General features: G+C 37.7%; 1 protein-coding gene across 1 annotated transcript; it reads right to left on the bottom strand.

Annotated features, from left to right (window-relative positions):
• Positions 1-84: 84 nt before the first annotated feature.
• On the bottom strand, positions 85-19,384 carry LOC140163460 (uncharacterized). Its single transcript, XM_072186775.1, has 7 exons — positions 19,210-19,384; positions 10,884-11,019; positions 9,823-9,979; positions 7,623-7,780; positions 5,229-5,394; positions 270-376; positions 85-105 (listed from the first exon to the last, which is right to left on the bottom strand). Exons 2-7 carry the CDS (start codon positions 11,001-11,003, stop codon positions 85-87), a joined length of 729 nt encoding a protein of 242 aa, XP_072042876.1. The 5' UTR covers positions 11,004-11,019; positions 19,210-19,384.
• Positions 19,385-19,589: the final 205 nt, after the last annotated feature.

Below are 19,589 nucleotides of genomic sequence, written 5' to 3'. Positions count from 1 at the left end.
ATTACACTTGGTTTCAAGCTAGAATTTTATTTTACACACATCAGTATAAGGCAAAAGATCTAGCACAGAATGTTCCTAAAAAGGTTAATACTCATTTGGGTTAAACTAAAATAATACAAATACAACCATGACTGTAAATTATTGGCAGGTGGTAAAAAAGAGGAAAAAGAGAAGAAAAACAAGGCTGTTCTCGAATCACAAAATCTTGCCTATATAAATATGCTACTAGGTAAAGTAAAATTCAATAGGTTGTCAATTTATTTTTTTACCTTTAATTCTACATCCTGAATTTTTCCCATATCTGGTCCTTTCTTTGCTCCATCATCCATGTTTTTTAGAAAAATTTTAGAAAAATCCAACTTTTCTTCTCTACTACCTGAAATCAAAGGCATAAAGTATAATCAACTATAATTTCACAGTTCTCAACTTGCGAAATGCCTCCATTTTAACAGGTACAATTTCACTTGACCCCAAAATGACCTTTACATTACTTGCCTCGCTGAGGTGGTCGTTCTCACAAAATTTCATGAACCTGCGACAATTAATGGCGATTATACCCCAAATGACCCCAAAATGACCTTGACATTTTTTGTCTCACTACACTATGGTGGTTGTTCCCACCAAATTTTATGAACCTGCAACAATATATGGCGATTTGACCCCGGATGACCCCACAATAAGGGGCAATTTGAGGGCACGGTGGCTCAGTGGTTACGGCCTTGGACTCATAATCTGAGAGCTTGCTCGACGCGTGCGTGGGTTCGATTCCCGTCCCACCACCGTGTTGCGCCCTTGGGCAAGGCGCTTTGCCTCGCTTGCCTCACCCCACCCAGGTGCAATGGGAAGCTGTTAGGGTAGTCACAGTCGTTGTACTGATGGACCCTGCGCCACTTGTAGGCTGCAAACGTGGTTCCGACATATTCTAATGACGGCGAATAAATGTAAAGCGCTTAGAGGCTGTTTACGGCATAAAGCGCTATATAAATGTCTACATTTATTTATTTATTTAATAATTTTTGGAGACCAGGTTGCGCTGAAAGTCTAATCAGATCAAGAACCTCTGGCTGTGCTACTCCCCATCAAGTCTCATCACTGTAACCCATACGGATGTCTCACTAGGGTGGTTGTTTCAACCAAATTTCATGAACCTGCAGTTTAATTTAAGGTGATTTGACGTCGGATGACCCCGAATGACCACAATATTGCTGCTGCAAGTTCATGAAATTTGGTGGGACCGACCACCTCAGCTAGGCAAGTAATGTAATACACCATGCAGGAGTCCCATTAATTCTAAGTAAGACAGCACAAAACACACTTCTTGGATATAACCCAATTTCAGCACGCCTCATATCATGATAAGCAACAAGTGGAAAAACTGTGTGCAAAATGCCAGAAGCTACCCAAGCGCTGACATTGGATCAGACCATCAGCTTGTTATAGCCAATATACACATGAAATTCCACACAATCAAGAAAGCCAAATATCCAAAACAGTACGATATCTTCAGACTCAAAAACTCCAAAACCAGAAGAGACAATTGAAATTGGAGGACACTTTGCTCCACTAATGGAGCAGGATGATCAGGACACTGAAAGCATGTGGACAGAAATTAAAAATGCCTTCAGTGAAACATCAGGGAAAATACTTGGATACAAAAAGAGCCAAAAGGAAAAACCCTGGATAAGTGAAGAAGTTATCCAGCTTGCCCAGGAAAGAAGCAAAGTCAAACAAGAGAAACTTACTGATCCAACCAAACGAAGCAGATATAACTTCCTAAATCGTGGAATTAAGAGAAAAACCAAAGGATGCCGTGACAAGTGGCTTAAAGACCTATGCATCAAGGTAGATCAAGCACATCAAGCTGCAAAATCCAAAGAAGTCTACTCAACAATCAAGAAAATTACAAAGAAAGCAACAACCAAAATGCAAACAGTGAAAAGCAAGGAGGGAGAAATACTCTCTGAAGCAAATGATGTCAAAGAAAGATGGAAAGAGAACTTCCAAGACCTGTGTACAACAGACAGAACCCTGTTGACAAAGAATTCACAAATAATATTCCCCAAATGCCAACCTCTGCTGTGGAACCAGATATCCTGCGTGACGAGATTGTCAGCTCAATAAGGAAGCTTTCCGATGGAAAAGCACCGGGCTATGACAGTATTACTGGTGAAGAACTCAAAGCAGCAGGAGACAGAGGAGGGGTATTATTCACAAACTGTGTACGAAAATATGGGACGAAGAAGAGTTCCCCAGCGACTGGGGAAAGGCAATCATCACCCCCATTTACAAGAAAAAGGATAAGCTAGACTGTGGCAATTACAGAGTAATCAGCCTACTTAGTCACTCATGCAAAGTACTCACATTAATTCTTCAAAGACGTATCATGAAAAGGGCTGAAGAAATTTTATCAGAAGCCCAAGCGGGGTTTAGACCAGGCCGGTCAACAATTGATCAACTGTTCACCTTGAGACAAGTAATGGAAAAACACCTAGAAAAGGACAAAGGACTCTTTTGCTGTTACATTGACTTCGAAAAGGCTTTTGATTCTGTGTGGCAGGAGGGCCTGTGGAAGGCACTGGGATTCTTTGGATTCCGCAACAAAATCATAAAGCTGCTAGAAGCACTCTACCGGAAATCAGAAAGCGCTGTAAGAGTTAATGGAGAGTTAACAGAATGGTTTACTACTGCAGTTGGAGTGCGTCAAGGGTGCGTGATATCACCTCAGCTATTTAACATCCTTCTTGAGCTGGTCATGTTATATGCACTTCATGACACAAATATAGGAGTAAACATTCTGGGGCAGCTTATCAATAACCTACGCTTCGCGGATGACATCGCACTTGGAGCTGGGAGCGAAAAAGACCTACAAACTCTGGTAAACCTTGTGCATGAGAGTAGTATAACACTGGGTCTGAAAATCAACATAGGAAAAACTGAAGTACAGGCAATCACCAAAAAGAACACACAAATAAATATCAATATCAATGGAACACCACTAGCCCAAGTTGAGGAGTTTACATACCTAGGAGGGAAGACCTGTCAATCTGGATCCTGCACCGAGGACGAAAATTACGCATTGGGAAAGCCATAGGGACTGTTCAAAAACTCCATAAGATTTGGAGCGCCAAAGACATCCAGAGAAGCACAAAGATCGAGCTCTATAAGGTACTTACGCTCTCGATACTATTGTATGGAGGGGAAACTTGGACACTAAGGAAGGAAGATGAAAACAGACTTTCAACATTTGAAATGATGTGCCTTCGCAAAATAATGGGAGTGTCACATCTCGACAAGATCCGATACACCACCATTCGCAAAACCCTCGACATGGAATTTACCATCCTGGACAGAATCTCAACAAAAAGACTCCGGTACTTCGGCCATATACAGAGAATGCCATCATCACGTTTTCCTAAACTAGCATTTGAGGCACATATCCATGACAAACGCCCAAGAGGGAGACCACCAAAAGATGGAGTGACTGCCTGAAAGTCGACTGTAATAAAGTAAACATCAGCTCCTTGGTCAGCGCTAGCAGGCTAGCTCAAGACAGAAGGAAGTGGCAGATGGCACCACTCAACCCCAAGTTGGAGTGAACGCCATAGGTCAAGGTAGGTCAAGGAAGTTTTACACATGAAATTGTATGCTATGCATCTGGGCGTAACTAGGGACAAATGATTTATGCTAAAAAAAAGCAAATTGCATGGAGATTATGCAGAACTTTTATACATAAAACATACATACATGTTTCAAACATAGGAAGAAAAAAACAACATGTCAAAACATTAAATTATATATACCATGTCATGTAGGGTAAAAAATTTAGAATTATGATATCTAAATCACACAATTTGTGGCAATTTTTGACCATTTTAGGCATTTTGGGGGCCATTTTGAAAGGCACCCTCTATCTGGAGTTTCCCACCATTTGACCATTTTATACTTGTTATATGCTTCAAAGTATAAACATGTATGACACCTCAAATCATATGCCCTGTAATTTGGTCACGGAATCACTATTTTCACCCCTACTATACATTCCCAATTATTAAATGCACGTATGTGTGCTTTTCCAACATAGCCTAAATTTTATATACGTGAATATTAAATATGCAAAAGTAAGAAACATTGGTACGAGACATGTATACAGATTAGCAAATGGTTACATTAATGTGACATTTCACAAAAGGCTGACATTTCAATACAGACAAAGACAAACAAAAGATCATTTTTGTTCACTGTGAATTGTGCGGAAAAACTTGAATTGAGTGGAGAAAGCAAACTTTCGCGACGCGGCGCAGGATTTTGAACCGCAAAAATTGTTGGACCCAGGTCATAACATGTTTTCTAGTATTTTGTTTTTTGAAAATGAAGCTGTCACAGTATAGTAATAAATTGCCATTTTGGTCTGATAAATATTTTGTCTATTTCCACATGTTTGATGGTCCAAACTCCATTAACTTAAAGCCATATTATAACATTTCTGTAAAAAAAACAAATTTTATTGACAAGCACAGTAACATAACTGTTATTTCAGACTATTGCAACTTGAACCAAGTATAGCCTACAAAACTAGAGATCGGAAGGTTGTGGGTTCGATTGCCAAGCGAACTACTTTCTTCCGCACATATATGACCAAGTCCTAAAACCAACAGCGCCACCAACGTCAGCTCCAGCAGGTAGCAGCCGTCGAGGTGCAGGGATTGGTCATTCAATTTGAGAAAGTGCTAAGTGTTAGCACGAAACTGTCATTGATCGAGGTATGTAACATTGAAATTCAATCATGTTGAGAACCTCTGGCCGTGCTATCCTCTACTAAGTTAGGTCACAGTTATGGATCTCCAGAAATCGGGAAACAAAGAAAAATCTAACCAAAATGGATTAAGAGCCCATATGTACCTAAATACCAGTGGGCAGCTTTCCTTGCATTCAATGCAAACTTAAAGCATTGTGGCTGCAATAAGCTGCAGCTTGGCTGGGGATGGTTGCACACTGGTAAATATGTATGGGCCCTAAATAAACCTCCCTTGAAATACATATAAAGTTTAGGCTATATAAATTTGTTTTTATTCCCATGTGACAATGTACAGAAAGGTTTGATCGGTTTTCAATGAGTATAAATTATAAGCACATGAAAGAAAACCCACTATAACTTGACCTAAGAGCTAGCTCTTTAGGATAGACGACAATAATATAGTTCAAATTGTCCTATCCTACAAATTACATACCTTCATCACATGTCTTTCCACTTATCTCATCTGCAAGCGATTTATTGGTTTTGTAGAGTGCCTTGGTAAGGTCCTCATACCAGTTGTCATGTTTTACAAGCTCATCGGATAACTTCTGTGCAGCTGCTTGGTGACCCACATTATCCTCCAAAGTGTTCACTAGCTTCTGTAATGCATTTTAAAATGAAAAGAGACAAAAGGTTGAGTTGGACAAAAACAGTTGCATGTTTCCGGCAACATGGCCCATAATGGTAAGGGTCAGCTGGTCAACAAAACATTTTGTTTTATAAAAAAAAAGCATTTTTAATTCTGGTCACATGGTTGAAACAGTGGCAGAGGAGATGCTGAAAATGCCTTCCCTTCTTTAGTCTAAGGCATAACATAGAGTTTAGTCCTATACCCCTACAGTGCCCCAATATGTACTGATGGCTCTTCATATACGCTGTCGAAGTTACATAATAATCGGATTAACTACCATAGCAATAGATTAATTATACAATTTTTGAATAGATTGCCCTGCACTTCATGCAGGTTGCACTAATCACCTGTGTATGTCTCTTTTCAAAGATACTAATCAGCATTTCTTTGACATCTATGATTCGTTGTTGTGCAGGGTGATCTATTCAAAAACTATTGCTATGGTAATTAATCCTGTTACATCATCACTTTGACAGCGTATAGTACCCTGAACATTTACAAAAGTGCTTCCATTTTTCATGTAAATAAAAAACGATAGCACTATGCAATGCATATGCTTATTATCATGCTTGATACAATTTATTACAAATTCATAACCTCATTAATATACGCGAAACCTGTGATCCGATCAAAAGAAATTGATTGCCTGACCGCGCACTAATTGCGAGGTCATTAATAACTCACAATGACTCCTGACGCACTACAATGACTTCTGCGCGCGTGTACGTGTATAAAGCTAAGCGTTATTGCAACACACGCACCCTACGCGATGCCGCCACGTTTCTGTGATTGGTAGCTCTTGGTGTCGGCGCGAATGTTAAATTCGCCTGGTCGATTTTTTTGTAGGGTAGGTTACAACAATAATTAAAACTGGTTATATTTTAACAACGTTTTATGGCATAAAATAACATAAAATGCTATTTTGATTTGTTCAAATACGACGGTAATGAATAACAATAATAACTTTGCACCATCTATTTTGAGTTCATTGTGTGAAATTGTCGGGTTTTGTGTTGGGCCTCGGTATTTTTCCTCAGGAGCTACCGCTCCCTCGGAAAAATACCTCAGCCCAAAACAAAACCCTCCGATTTCACACAATGACCTCAAAATAGATGGTGCACAGTTATTATTGTCTAAATCTTACCCCGCATGTCACTAGTTTACATTTACATGTGTTTTAAAATCTTAAAAGATTCTAAACCCCACCTTGGGCAATATCAGTTATGGTTGGGATTAAAAAATCAAAATGGGATCCACATAATATTAATGATGAAATAAACACGACAAATGTAGTAAACGTTGCAACAATTTCATCCACACTGTCTATTGTGGCATGTCTCATGTATTTCCATCTTTATAGAGATAGCACATCTCAATTCAAAATTTCCATTTAAAATTTGGGGGGGATTTATCTTTTTTAAATGTTTGTATTTTGTATTTTACATCATGCGCATATTTTTTTGGGGGGTGGCGCGAGCCCCCCAGGGTAAGAGCAGGGGGCGGCCAAAACTAAGGGGCGGCGGAAGAAGAAGGGGCAGCAAAAAGAATTAGTAAAGAAAAAAGGGCGGAAAAATGTGAAAAAATGGTATTATACATCAAAATGTGATACTTTTAGGGCGCTAGCGCCTATAATCCTTTTTTTTTTTTTTGCTCTTCACTTTTTTAAACCACCGGAAAAAAAATTGGGTCAACCTTTTCGGGCTGCTGAGGAAAGGGCGGCTACATCGAATTTTCTTCAGCCCCCCGGGTAGGAGCGCCACGTGCACGCCACTGTACATGTATTGATAACACATGGACATAGGAGTCTTGTTGCCACCCAGCTTTTTAGCCAATCCCCACTTTCCAGTTTTTCATGTGTATACCAGTAGCAGTGAGAGGGGACTGGGTTGCAAAGAAAGAAACTGTTACTGCCTTTGACAAGATACCTGCCCTTAAACATGGCTACAAAGTTACTATTTATTTCCAAGACCATCTGCTAATGGAACAGATTATCATCTGATGTTTGGAAGACATCATCATTAGGAATCTTCAAATTTAAACTGCATGCACTACATAGATGACATCATCAAAGGGGCACTCACTACAACACCAATTAAAGTTCTGCTGCTCAGTCATGCCTGCATTGAATTTAGGAGTTTATACAGTATCTCATCAGAACCAGAAAGATTTTTTTTTAAAGATATGCAGTGAATGTACCTTCACAGATGGTTCCAAGCAATCCAGAAGAGGAAGGAGTTCACTTGGTGTTATTTCTTTCACAAAACGTTCCTTGCACTTCTGAAAGAGCCTTTCCTTTTCTTCAACCTTTGTTTCCTCCATTTTCTGCTGACTGTTATCTGAAGTCGAAGTGACAGCTGTAAAATATGAATACAGAATCTATTCAGTAACACACATGTTGATTGTACACTTCCTCATTTCATAGCTAAAACGAGCTAGGATAGTCCCAATTCATCAAATGCCTTCTTCACTTTGGCTTGAAGAACTTGTCCCCCCGCTCCTCATACATCGCAGTTTTATGCTGGCAATTAAATCCGATTGATGTAATCTATTCTATACGCTAGAGATTTTGAAGGCCTAATATAGATACTCCTAGAATAATAAATGGGCTAAGGGGAGGTAGCCATGCATGCAAAACATATAAAAGACATAGCAGTTGTCTGATGAGTTTATGGCCATGCGTTTTGAACTGAACACCCAAACAGAGTGGTGGTGTCACACTTTTCGCCATGATCATTTTGTTTTTTGAGCATATCTCTGAAAGTAAAGAAGCTATGGCAATAAATTTGGTACCAAATGAAAGCCAATTTATTAATGATGAGCTATGGAAAGTTACATGACGGTATCTTGAACAGAAGCAGAATGGCATTCAATCCAATGACCCAAGTCAGGGGTGGTGGAGGCAGCGGCTCATGAGGCAGCGGCTCACCATGTACAAACTCAATGGGAAATTTCATTTTTGGTGCCTTGCAGTGCAAAAATGTTGAAATTTTCTTTAAAAACTAGTGTATATCAATAAATTTGGTATCAAAAGAAAGCTGACATTGTTATCTGAACTTTTATTTTGCAAAATAGTTGAAACAATAAACTGCCTTGAGCTAATGATAGGGGCATGTGCTTTGAACTCGACATCTAAAATGGGCGAGTGGCATCACATTTGTCACTGTGGTCATTGGTGTTTTTTAATGTATCATTGGAATAAAAATAGATTTGATACATGTAGTAAATTTGGTATCAAATGACAGCTAAAACACCAATTATTAATTATGAAAAGGTGTCAATAAGATATCTTGAACATCTATAGAATGGGACTCAATCCAATTGGCCAAGGCAGGGGTGGTGGAGGTAGCGGGGCACTCTGCATAAAATTGTAAGTCAAGTTTTCATTTTGGGAGCCTCGTAGTCGGTGTGCAAATATGTTGCTATTTTCCTTTAAAAGGAGTGTTAATCAATAAATTTGGTATCAAAAGAAAGCTGACATTATTATCTACACTTTTACTTGTACAAAGTTAAAATAGTCAGCTGCTTTAGGGTATATGATAGGCCAATGTTCTCCAAGACAATAAGAAAAATTAATTCTATTTCGGTCACTTTTTGAAGGGCTGTATCATTTTACGAAAGTGATAACCCCCATACATTTATATATTGCAGGAAAGCCCTTACTCTGATCTATCAGAAAATGACATAAAATAAGATGCAGGGGTAACACAGAAATGTTAGTGACATTATACCCCTGTACCACTGTCAATTGATGTTTTTTCTCATTCACATAAATGTAGCATTAGAACCTTACATCTGACAGTGTTTCTGAGTCTCTTGTTGGATTCCTTGTTCAATTTCCTTTCAGAAAATGTATACTTTTATCATGCTGGGGGGTATGGTTGGAAAAATATGGGCATTTGAAGGTGAAAGAGTGTCGCGAATTTCAAAAATCAGTGTGTGACGAAAAGTCGGCGAGGTTAAAACACATGGCCTTATACATTGTAACTAAATGTTTATAACATCCTACTGAAAAACATCTTGGAGAATCAGATAGCCTAATTTTAAAAATAGATATCATTTTTGCATGTTTATACATGTACATGTACTACAGAGATGCCACTCAATTTCACTCAAAAAAACCTGAAACTGGTGAGAAAAACCTGAAAAGCATGTGAATGCAGGCCAAAAAGCCACCAAACGGTCTGAAAATAAATAAAAACGCAGGAACTTGAAGTCGCAAAAAACCTAAATTCAGGCTAAAACCTGAAAAGTGGCATCTCTGATACTATTACCAGTAATTAAGCAGTATTCTATAAAATGTTGTACATGTACTTTACAGCATTTACATGTATACTGGTATTTTTGAAGTGTACCGGTATATCATTTTTGCAATAAATTATACCTGCCGATTACATACCTTCATCGTGTGTCTTTCCACTTATCTCATCTGCAAGCGATTCATAACCGGTTTTGTAGAGCGCTTTGGTGAGGTCCTCATACCAGTATTCACATTTCACAAGCTCATCAAACAACTTTTGTGCAGCTGCCTGAGGGCTCTCTTGTTTCACTTGCTTCTGTAATACATGAATCAATGTACATTTTGTATTATAATTAGTACATGTAGATGACAATAACATTAATAATATTAACTGTAATATATCATAATTAATAATGTGTGACCATCCAGCACACCTGAGCCCTGAAGTCGCCAATCATCATTTTTGAGATATTCAACCAAAATATTATGCTAGAAATTAGGTTTTAAATGATGTATTTATCATGTCTATAGTACTTGACATTTAAGTAGTGAAAAATCCATAAAACAGTCAATAAATCTGTTGTTTCCTATTGTTCAATGGAGCATATCTCAATAGTGGCACTGGAGACATCCGGGCTCAGTTGTGGTGAATGGTCACATATTTTAATTATAGTTAATAATTGCAAATATAAGCAGACATATCTTATCATGGATGGAATATGATTGAACAAATTCATCAGGATCAGTAGAGTAAACTCAGTATTATACCAAAGTTCTTTATATCTGATCCAAAAGTTGCACTTACTTTGTGTACGTTTCATAAAATATTGTTGCCTTTGTCAACACTTGATGGTGAGTGATTACCACTGGCAACCAATGCTAGATGTATCTCCAGCGTAGGTCTTGGTGTTGCCAGTTGATTTTCCATCTGGGGATTTTCTAGCGTCGGTTGCCAGTAGTGATCACTCATCATCAAGTGCTGAAACATACACAAAGTAAGTGCAACTTCTAGATCAGATATAAATAACTTTGGTTACTGATGGATGAAATAGATTTTATTATTTAAATGCATGACAAAGCTTGACAACATGATGACAATAACATGACAATAATTATAATAAAAAAATCTTTTGCATCCTGTGTGACAAACTGATGAAACTGTAGCAAAATTTGATTCCATATTTTCAAATTGTAAAGTTTTCTGTATGCACAATCTTTACCTTTACAGATGCTTCCAAGCAATAAAGATGAGGAAGAAGTTCAGTTGCTGTTACTTCTTTCACAAACTGATCTCTACACTTCTCAAAGCGCCTTTTCTTTTCTTCTTGATCTGCCTCCATTTTCTACAGCTTTCTTCTGTTAAAAACAAAAAACAAAATACATACTTGTTTTTAATATGTGGATATTTTTGTAAAAATTCACATGCATGGCTATATGCAGAGAGTGGTCATAGGCAGGGCTGTCAACTCTAACGCATTGGGCGTGAGTCTCACACATTTGGTCACTTTCTTACGGTCTCATGCCAAGGTAGTATAATCTCACGCAAGGAGCTGTCAAATTAATAAAATCTCACGCATCGTAAAATACATGTAATCAATGCAATTAACTAAAACATAGGTATAGAGGACAATTTTGTGCTTTGGGCATGTGCAGTGACTACTATTCGCCGATCGCATGGTCATCTCAAAAGGAGGTTCTACCTACAAAGTGCGTGCTGTGTCAGTGTGTGCGTACATCTGTCAAACACATGCTTTAATTACCGCGTACGCATTGCAAAAACCTATTGGCGCGTTGGTAGAAAAGCGTAAGAAAGAAACATGTGTTTGCAAGAGAACCTCGTTTTGGTAGCAAGATGGCGAGCCCATTGATATACCAAAAGTCAAAATTTTCGTCCAAATTTAACCAAAATTGTCTTAGTTTTTAAAATTTTCCCAAAATTTTGGGAAAATTTTAGCTAGATTATGGAAAAATTGGGCTGTTTTCCGAAAAAAATTTTTTAAAAAGGACCCATTCATATACCAAAATAGGCTTTGAAAAAGGGGTCATTGATATACCAGAAGGCCGAAAATGCTACCCATGTTTGCGGCACGTCCATGTATGGTCATGCATTTGTACTGAGTACCCCCCGGGATGGCGAGTCAGTGCGTGCGAAGGGTGAATACACATAGCAGATGAGCAGTTAAAACCTCACACATTTGACGTTTGGGAATCAACAATCAGGACGTAAAAGTGGACGCTAGTTTCCTTCTGTGCAAATTAAGATCCAATATATTATGTGACCAGCTTCAACAAAACCCGGAACAAGCCGCCAGGCATGTTTTTGAGTTATAGGCCTGTAAAGATGAGATCCCCATAAAAAAATCAAATTTTGTAATTCTTATTTTCATGGTATTTGACCTTGGGACTGAGTGGACTTTCAAATCATTGAAAGTACTTATAAAAAGAGGATTATAATTGACAGTTGAACTATGATAATCCCTATTCAATAATGTGTAAGGCAGGAAACTATTTACATGTAGCACATTTCTTAGACTAGCAATGTGGCAAAAATATCAAGGTATCATTTACAAAATTATCCTTATCTTGAAAAGTATTGATGGCGCTATGTATATAATTTTGGTATCATTTTGAAGCTTTGCAGGTGCTTACATTTTTATTCAAATCATGAAATGTCAAAAATGCGACTTGTTCCTGGTTTTGTCGGAATGGATCACATATTTGTACAACATGTATGTGAACTTTAAATTCAGTATAAAGATGGATCTATAAATTGGTAAAACACAACAGCTGTGGTCCGTTTCATTGCTTCTACTTCTACTTGGTTACTCGTCATTCGTCAAAGCCTCAGCATCTAGACGAGGGTGCTGCCGACGATGGACGGCTCGTGCATGTGCCAATACAGTCAAGGTGCAAGTAAAAACAGTGATGCCAACTACTCTGTGCTGACGGCTTCCTTGAATTGCTCCAAGCAGGTGGGCAGCTCTATGTAGGTATCCCAGGCAAACCTTAGTTAACACATTTGGTAGTCAGCCAAATTCGCCGATAATGTCAATGCATATTTACATTGAAATTTAAAACAACTGGCCGAAGAAGGAAACCTACAATATAGATATGTTTTCTTTACTTCACTTGACCCAAATATATGATTTTTTATGGTGAAGACAATCGCACATGGAATTTTAGAGGATTTTGATAGCAGTTCCATTAAAAAAGCTGCTATCATAATGAGACTAAGATCTAGAAACACCCCGAAATGCCGTTTTGGGGAATTTTGCTAGCTGAATCTTTTTGATGAAAGTCAATCTTTGACAAGATGTAACTTTGCTACGGAAAGTGCTATGAAAAAAAGGTTTTCAGTTTTGGCTTTGTTTACTCAAGGGCTTTAATTTGATATATAATTAAATGATGCAGTTTGATGGCAAATTTGAATTCACCTAGCATACCTACTCTATGGTGCTGTGACTGTGAGGAAGCTTGTCCCAATCTTTCATGCTGCAAATAGTATTGATATCGATATTGTAGTGCCGTACTATTACGCTGACTTTCGTAATCGGCGAGGAGGACGATTTCGACCTCCTGGTTTGTTTACAAACAGAGAGGTAGACAAAAAACTGTTCCGCTTGTCCAAACACTCAAGTATCAGGGTCCACAATAGCATGATTCATGTAACATGAATAGGGATTAAAAAGCTGTCACGTAGAACCATGTGCAGTTTGTGCTTCTATTGTCCAATTTGCCATCAAAATTTCATATGGAAACAGTTCAGACCCAGAACAGGATTACCCTGAGTAAAGATAAACACTTGTGCTGAGCATCAAATTGATCACTTATATCGCTCACTGTTCAAAATGTGACATCTACACCAATTACAGTCCCCGAAACTGTCTACTTTTTGGCGACCGCAATTCCGAAACATTCGTGATGGTTAAAAATGCGATCCCCAACCCTTTGGTTACGTTTGGACGAATTTGCAGAAATCTCTGTGAAGTCTCCGTGTCTGAAATTCCCCGGTACAAACATCGAAAATGTCGCATATCTCAGTCCCAGTGATGATACTATATCCGCATCGCTGTTTTCAAACATGAATAATTGAATATGCATATCTCTGACCCCTGTAAGGTCAAAAACGTGGCGTTGATTTCAACCAATCCGATCCACCGATTGTGACCTTTTCATGAATATTTAATAAGCAGCTTGATACTGACGTCATATCTGACAGGCGGCGGATGACATGATCGAGCCGGCAACTCGTGAAACCGCCCGGCCGTATGGCATTTTCCATATACTGGGTTAGTTTTGTGGGGTTCATTATCGAACCCCAACGGTTTTAGCTTGTATTTATATTATTTATCAACATAGGCCTATTTGTTTGTGATATTTCAAGCGTTTTAAAATTTCAAAATAATCCCATTCAATTACACGGTTGACGATGAAAATGTACTGAATTTAGGGAATGCACGTCATACACCACCTGATATCTGAGGTGACAGGAGGCAGCAGATACCATTTTGGTCAACTGAACTCGACTCGTGCGTTCTTTTGGTTGACATAAATCGAACAAAATTTTCAATAACGGGTAATAGTAAGATTTCAATTTTTTATAATGAAGTTACTTGTAGTTTTGAGGAATGACATTGACAAAGTTGTTTTTGGAAATTCAGATGTTTGTTTCAACTGATGATATAGGATCGCAAGGTGAGTGAATTCGTGAAGAGATTTGCTTGTTTGAGTGATAGTAGGATACGGGATGTAGGCTAGTCCTCTGTGTTTGTAGGTAACCCAGGCAAACCTTAGTTAACACGTTTGCTAGTCAGTCAAATTCGCCGACAATGTCAATGCATATTTACATAGAAATTTAAAACAACGTCTCGAAGAAGTAAACGTATATAAATATGTTTTCTATACTTCACTTGACCCAAATATATGATTTTTTATGGTGATAAGTCACTCGCATGGAATTTTAGAGGATTTGGATAGCAGTTCCATTAAAAAAGCTGTTATCATAATGAAATTAAGATCTAGAAACACCCCCGAAATGTCGTTTTGGGGAATTTTGCTAGCTGAAACTTTTGATGAAAGTCAATCTTTGACAAGATGTAACTTTGCTACGGAAAGTGCTATGAAAAAAATGCTTTTCAGTTTTGGCTTTGTTTACTCAAGGCCACAAGGGCTTTAATTTGATATATGGCTCATTCTTGTATTATGGGGGTCCAATGGTGTCCGGTTATGACCGACACATAATTTGCCCTGAATTTTGAAAACTGTAACAGGTATTTGGCCTATTTGTAATTTTTTATACAAAACAAGTGGGTTATTACTAAAAACTTTCAAAAAAGAAATTGTTAACAGCTATTTTTAATTTTTATTACATGTAAGGTCTCGAAAATCATGGACACCACTTGTGACAAAAAAGATCATCTACATCTGGTTGCCTGTAATAGTTTCATTTATATATGACCATTGCTTATTTTTTTTGGTCTTATTGAGTGAATAGGATGTATACTAAAATTGTATTATGAAAGAAATGTTAGCGACAAAACATCTGTTAACAAAGACAGCGCTTACGCAAAGTACATATTTTGGTGTCCGCGTTATGCGCGACGTTATCGTCGTCGTCGTCGTCGTGGTCCTATGGGTCATGACTGACCCTTTGTGACCCTGTTGATGATGGTATTCCAGCAGCTTCTGTCTTGAGCCAGACGGTGGGCTGCGACGAGAGAAAGGCCTGTTAATTGTTTAATTCCATCAGTCCATCTAAGCTTCTGTCTACAACTACTACGAATGCCTTCTATGTGACCTTGCATAATTATCTTCTCAATGCTGTCACCATCTCTTCTAGAAATGTGGCCAAAATACGCCAGTTTAAAACGATCTATTTTCTGGGACACGGAAGCATGGTCTCCAATTTGGTTTCTTACAAATTCGTTGGTCTTATGTTCTTTCCAAGATATTCTCAGCATCTTCCGCCAGCACCACATTTCAAACGCCATGATCTTTTTCTTATCTGTCATTCCAACCGCCCACGTTTCACAGCCATACAAGGCAATCGGGAAAACCAGAGCATCCATAATATGAATCTTGGTAGCTTTAGAAATTAGCGACGTTATGACCGACATGTAAAAATGCAAAATGTGCTATATTTTTTGAAAATGGGGTAATTTGTAAACAACAAATACTTCAAATGATATATTATGACATGTTTAAATATATGACTGACAAATGGAAATTGCAAAATAAGTTGAATTAAAGTTAAAGCTGGATATTGTACGACAAACTGGACACCCAGTTATGACCGACACATGAAAATGAATAATATGTCATAATTTTTAAAAATTGGGTATCTGATAAACAATGAATACTTAAAACAACAGTGTAATATGTTTAGATAAATTTGCAGGTCAAATACACTTTTCAAAGTATGACATAATTACAGATAGCTTGTTATTGTCAGTCATAACTGGACACCAAATATTTTGGTGTCCAGTTATGCGACACCACTGGGCACCTTAAATTCTCTCATGTGCACAAAATTGATGTTATAGAAAGTCATCCACTTATCTATTATGCCACACTTGTGCTGGCCCCACATAAAAATGGCAACTTTTAATCTAAACTGACAAAAATTGTACAAAACAGGCCCAATAATTAACTTTTGGGTCAATTTTTGACCATGTATTTTGACCAAAATGCAAATATGCTGTTTTGAAGGTTACAGCAACTTCTTATAATGTTATTTTATTTTTACATTATAAAAGCTCCTAAACCACATTTAACTTGCAACTTTTTAGCCATTTTGGCATTTATATTTTTTGTTTAGCAGGGGTTAAAACATGTTTGGTGTCCAGTTATGCGCGACATTTTAGAGTGATTTCTCCACAGTTATTTATGGGGCAATCATCGCTGAAAATATTTTGCAGAATTTGAAAGAGTATATAATTCCACTCAATTTAAGCTAACTTTTGACATTAATATTCAATTTTGAAAATTTGACTGTATGTCACACCATTGGACCCCATAATACAAGAATGAGCCATATAAAATGATGCAGTTTGATGGCAAATTTGAATTCACCTAGGATACCTAGTGTTTGACCGGCTCCGACGACGACGTCTCAATTCATGCAGAATTATTCGTACCTGCTAACCAGACAGCAATACTGCGTATTGCTGTATGGAACCAGACATAGAACAGGATCATGTCAGAAATTAATATTTTGTTCTGGGTCTGAATATTCGGACTATCGATATTGATATTTTTACAGATCACGTGACAATTCGATATGATTCGAATTGTCACATGATCGTCAAACCTGTATGTGGGCTATTTCATTATAAATGACAACATTGAGTCCCAAAAGGGGTCAAAATTCAAACTCATTTATTTCATGCAAATTCATTATCATTTCAAAGTTCAGATGGTGTGTCAATAATTCTCAAAATATTAGAGCGTCAAACCCTCAGGAACCATTAAAAAATTAAATTGAATTTTTGCTGTGTAAAAACATAGCTGCCGTCTGGAGGGGACATTTTTTAAACAATTTAATACACAACTTTGAAAGAGTATATGTAACCAACATTGGGTTCATACTTATTCATATTTAGTCTGTAATAATTGTTGTATGTTCCTTTACACTTCAGTGTCTTAAATATGCCAGTTTCAATATAAAACAATTAGTAAATTGATACTAATCCAGATAAATGGTGCAAAATTACTACATATTTTAAGGATAAACTTTATCTTCACATGAAAAATTCATGAAATAGTCATTTTGTCCTGCCCAATAGCTACACTGATGCATAAGTGAGTATTCGGCGTCAATCTGTTGTACTAGTCATGGAAAACCTAAAATAAAAGACCCCTCCTGTGTCATTTGTTCTGGATATGACACATTTTTTAACACATAATAAAGCATACTTTAACTTTAGAAATAGCTGCATCAATATTATTGCATCAATATTATTGCATAAAAGATCCCCAGCATTTAAAATCCACTACAAACAGGGTTAATATTCTGGTTAAATTAGGAATATTGCAATTTTTAGCTAACCGAAGTTCAATGCAGAATAATATCATATGTGTTCTCAACAACTGGACAATAATTTGAACACTAAAGTGGTTTGTAAGCATAATTTGCAATAAAAAATGCAAAAATTTCTTGTGGGTTTGGCTCTTTGAAATTTTTATTTTTTAGTTTGTTTACCAATTCATGGAAATGACATAATTGTGCTGGAGAGGACATTTGTTAAATTGCAAACAGAATCGTGGATACAGGCTTGCAAAAATGCAACAAATACCAAATCATGTGCCACCTTGGTAGAAGGAAGACCACTCTTCCTCTACAAATTTCACATTCTATGATATAATCCTTCTTATTTCAACAATTAGTAATTAACTTCAGTTCTGGAGAGGACAAATTTTTAACGCGGAACTGTGGTATCAAGAACAAGTGGTCTACTGCATGTAAAATAAATGAATTCCTCAATCAGTGCCCTGTCCCATCAATTGGTAATATAACACAGATTATACAGGTAGGGTAAGGGTTTATATTTCCTCTTTAATGTTAACAAAAATGGAGGCATGAATTGGAGAGGACACTCATTTTTTATTTAACGCAAAATGCCAATTTTGCAAGAATCTCTGAATTTTAACATTTTTGCACCAATTTTCACCATTCAACTTGCATGATGTTCCACACATATCATATTTTCATTGCAACAAGCACATTGCCATAGAATGTACCTAATTTTTCAAAGAATTAATTCAGAATACATGGGCAAAATGAAATGGGACTCCAAAATTGGGTTAAAATGTACCTTTTGGCAATTTTTTATACAAAAAATAGACAGAATTCTGTAAAAATGCTCATGTAGCTTGTAGTTTGTGGCATACTTAGAATTAAGTTAATAACACTGCATTATCACCCTAATTATATCAACCAGATATGATAAAAGCCATTTTTGTGAACGTGTCATTTATAATGAAATAGCCCATGTGTATTAGGGGCTGTGCAATAATTATGAGCCCTGGGGAGGGTAAAATTGGGGGGGCAAGAAATTTTGGCGAGCCAAAAGGGGGGCAAGCAATTTTGGCAAGCCGAGAGGCCAGAGGGGGGGGCAAGCGATTTTTGGCACGCATTCATGGGGCGCCTTTTTAATAAAACGCTCTAAAATGGCTTAGGAAAACAGTACGGAAACGCTTAAATATGCACATTTTCCTGCTCGCTGCGCTCGCAACATACATATAGACCATTTAAGGTTTGCAATTTGGGATCCCAAAAATTTGGCATGTTCAAGGGGGGGGGGCAAAGAATTTTTGGCGGGCCGAGAGGGGGGGGGCAAGCGATTTTTTGGCGGGCCGAGAGGGGGGCATGGCAAGCAATTTTTGGCTTGCCGTTTGGAAATTTTACCCCCCCGGGGGGACTCATAATTATTGCACAGCCCCTTAGAAACTCAGGAACTGACAGTGACACAAAAAATATGACAAACATTTAAATTCCTAGTATGTATAATCGACTGAATATTCGGTCTATTAAATTCCAATACTCACACTAATTTTCATTCATGAAGGCATTATTTTAATTTTTTGCTCGGTCATGTCAGTGCAGCTGCAGTCCATGTCGGGGGAGCTGAAGTGATGTCTGATGAAAATGATGGTGCAAAGATCAAGAAGACTGCAATCGTGACAATGATATTTATATCAACAAGCTGAAAGTGCAACCAAATAATGTCGCAATCATGGTGCAATGAATGAATTTGTTTATTTCATTGATTGATTGATATAGACTTGGGCAAACCGATATCGATCACACGGTATGATGTCGTACCGTGTACGGGGCTTTACTTAACACCCGGCCTCTGTGCTAGGTCGATTTGCCCCGCTCTAGTTGGCACATGGTTCAAGGGCTGGGAAACCCGGTTGGTGTATTC

Source organism: Amphiura filiformis, chromosome 11 (assembly GCF_039555335.1).
Source record: "Amphiura filiformis chromosome 11, Afil_fr2py, whole genome shotgun sequence".
NCBI lineage: Eukaryota > Metazoa > Echinodermata > Ophiuroidea > Amphilepidida > Amphiuridae > Amphiura > Amphiura filiformis.
Note: the sequence above shows the minus strand (reverse complement) of the source record. Positions and strands in the feature narration are given on the sequence as shown.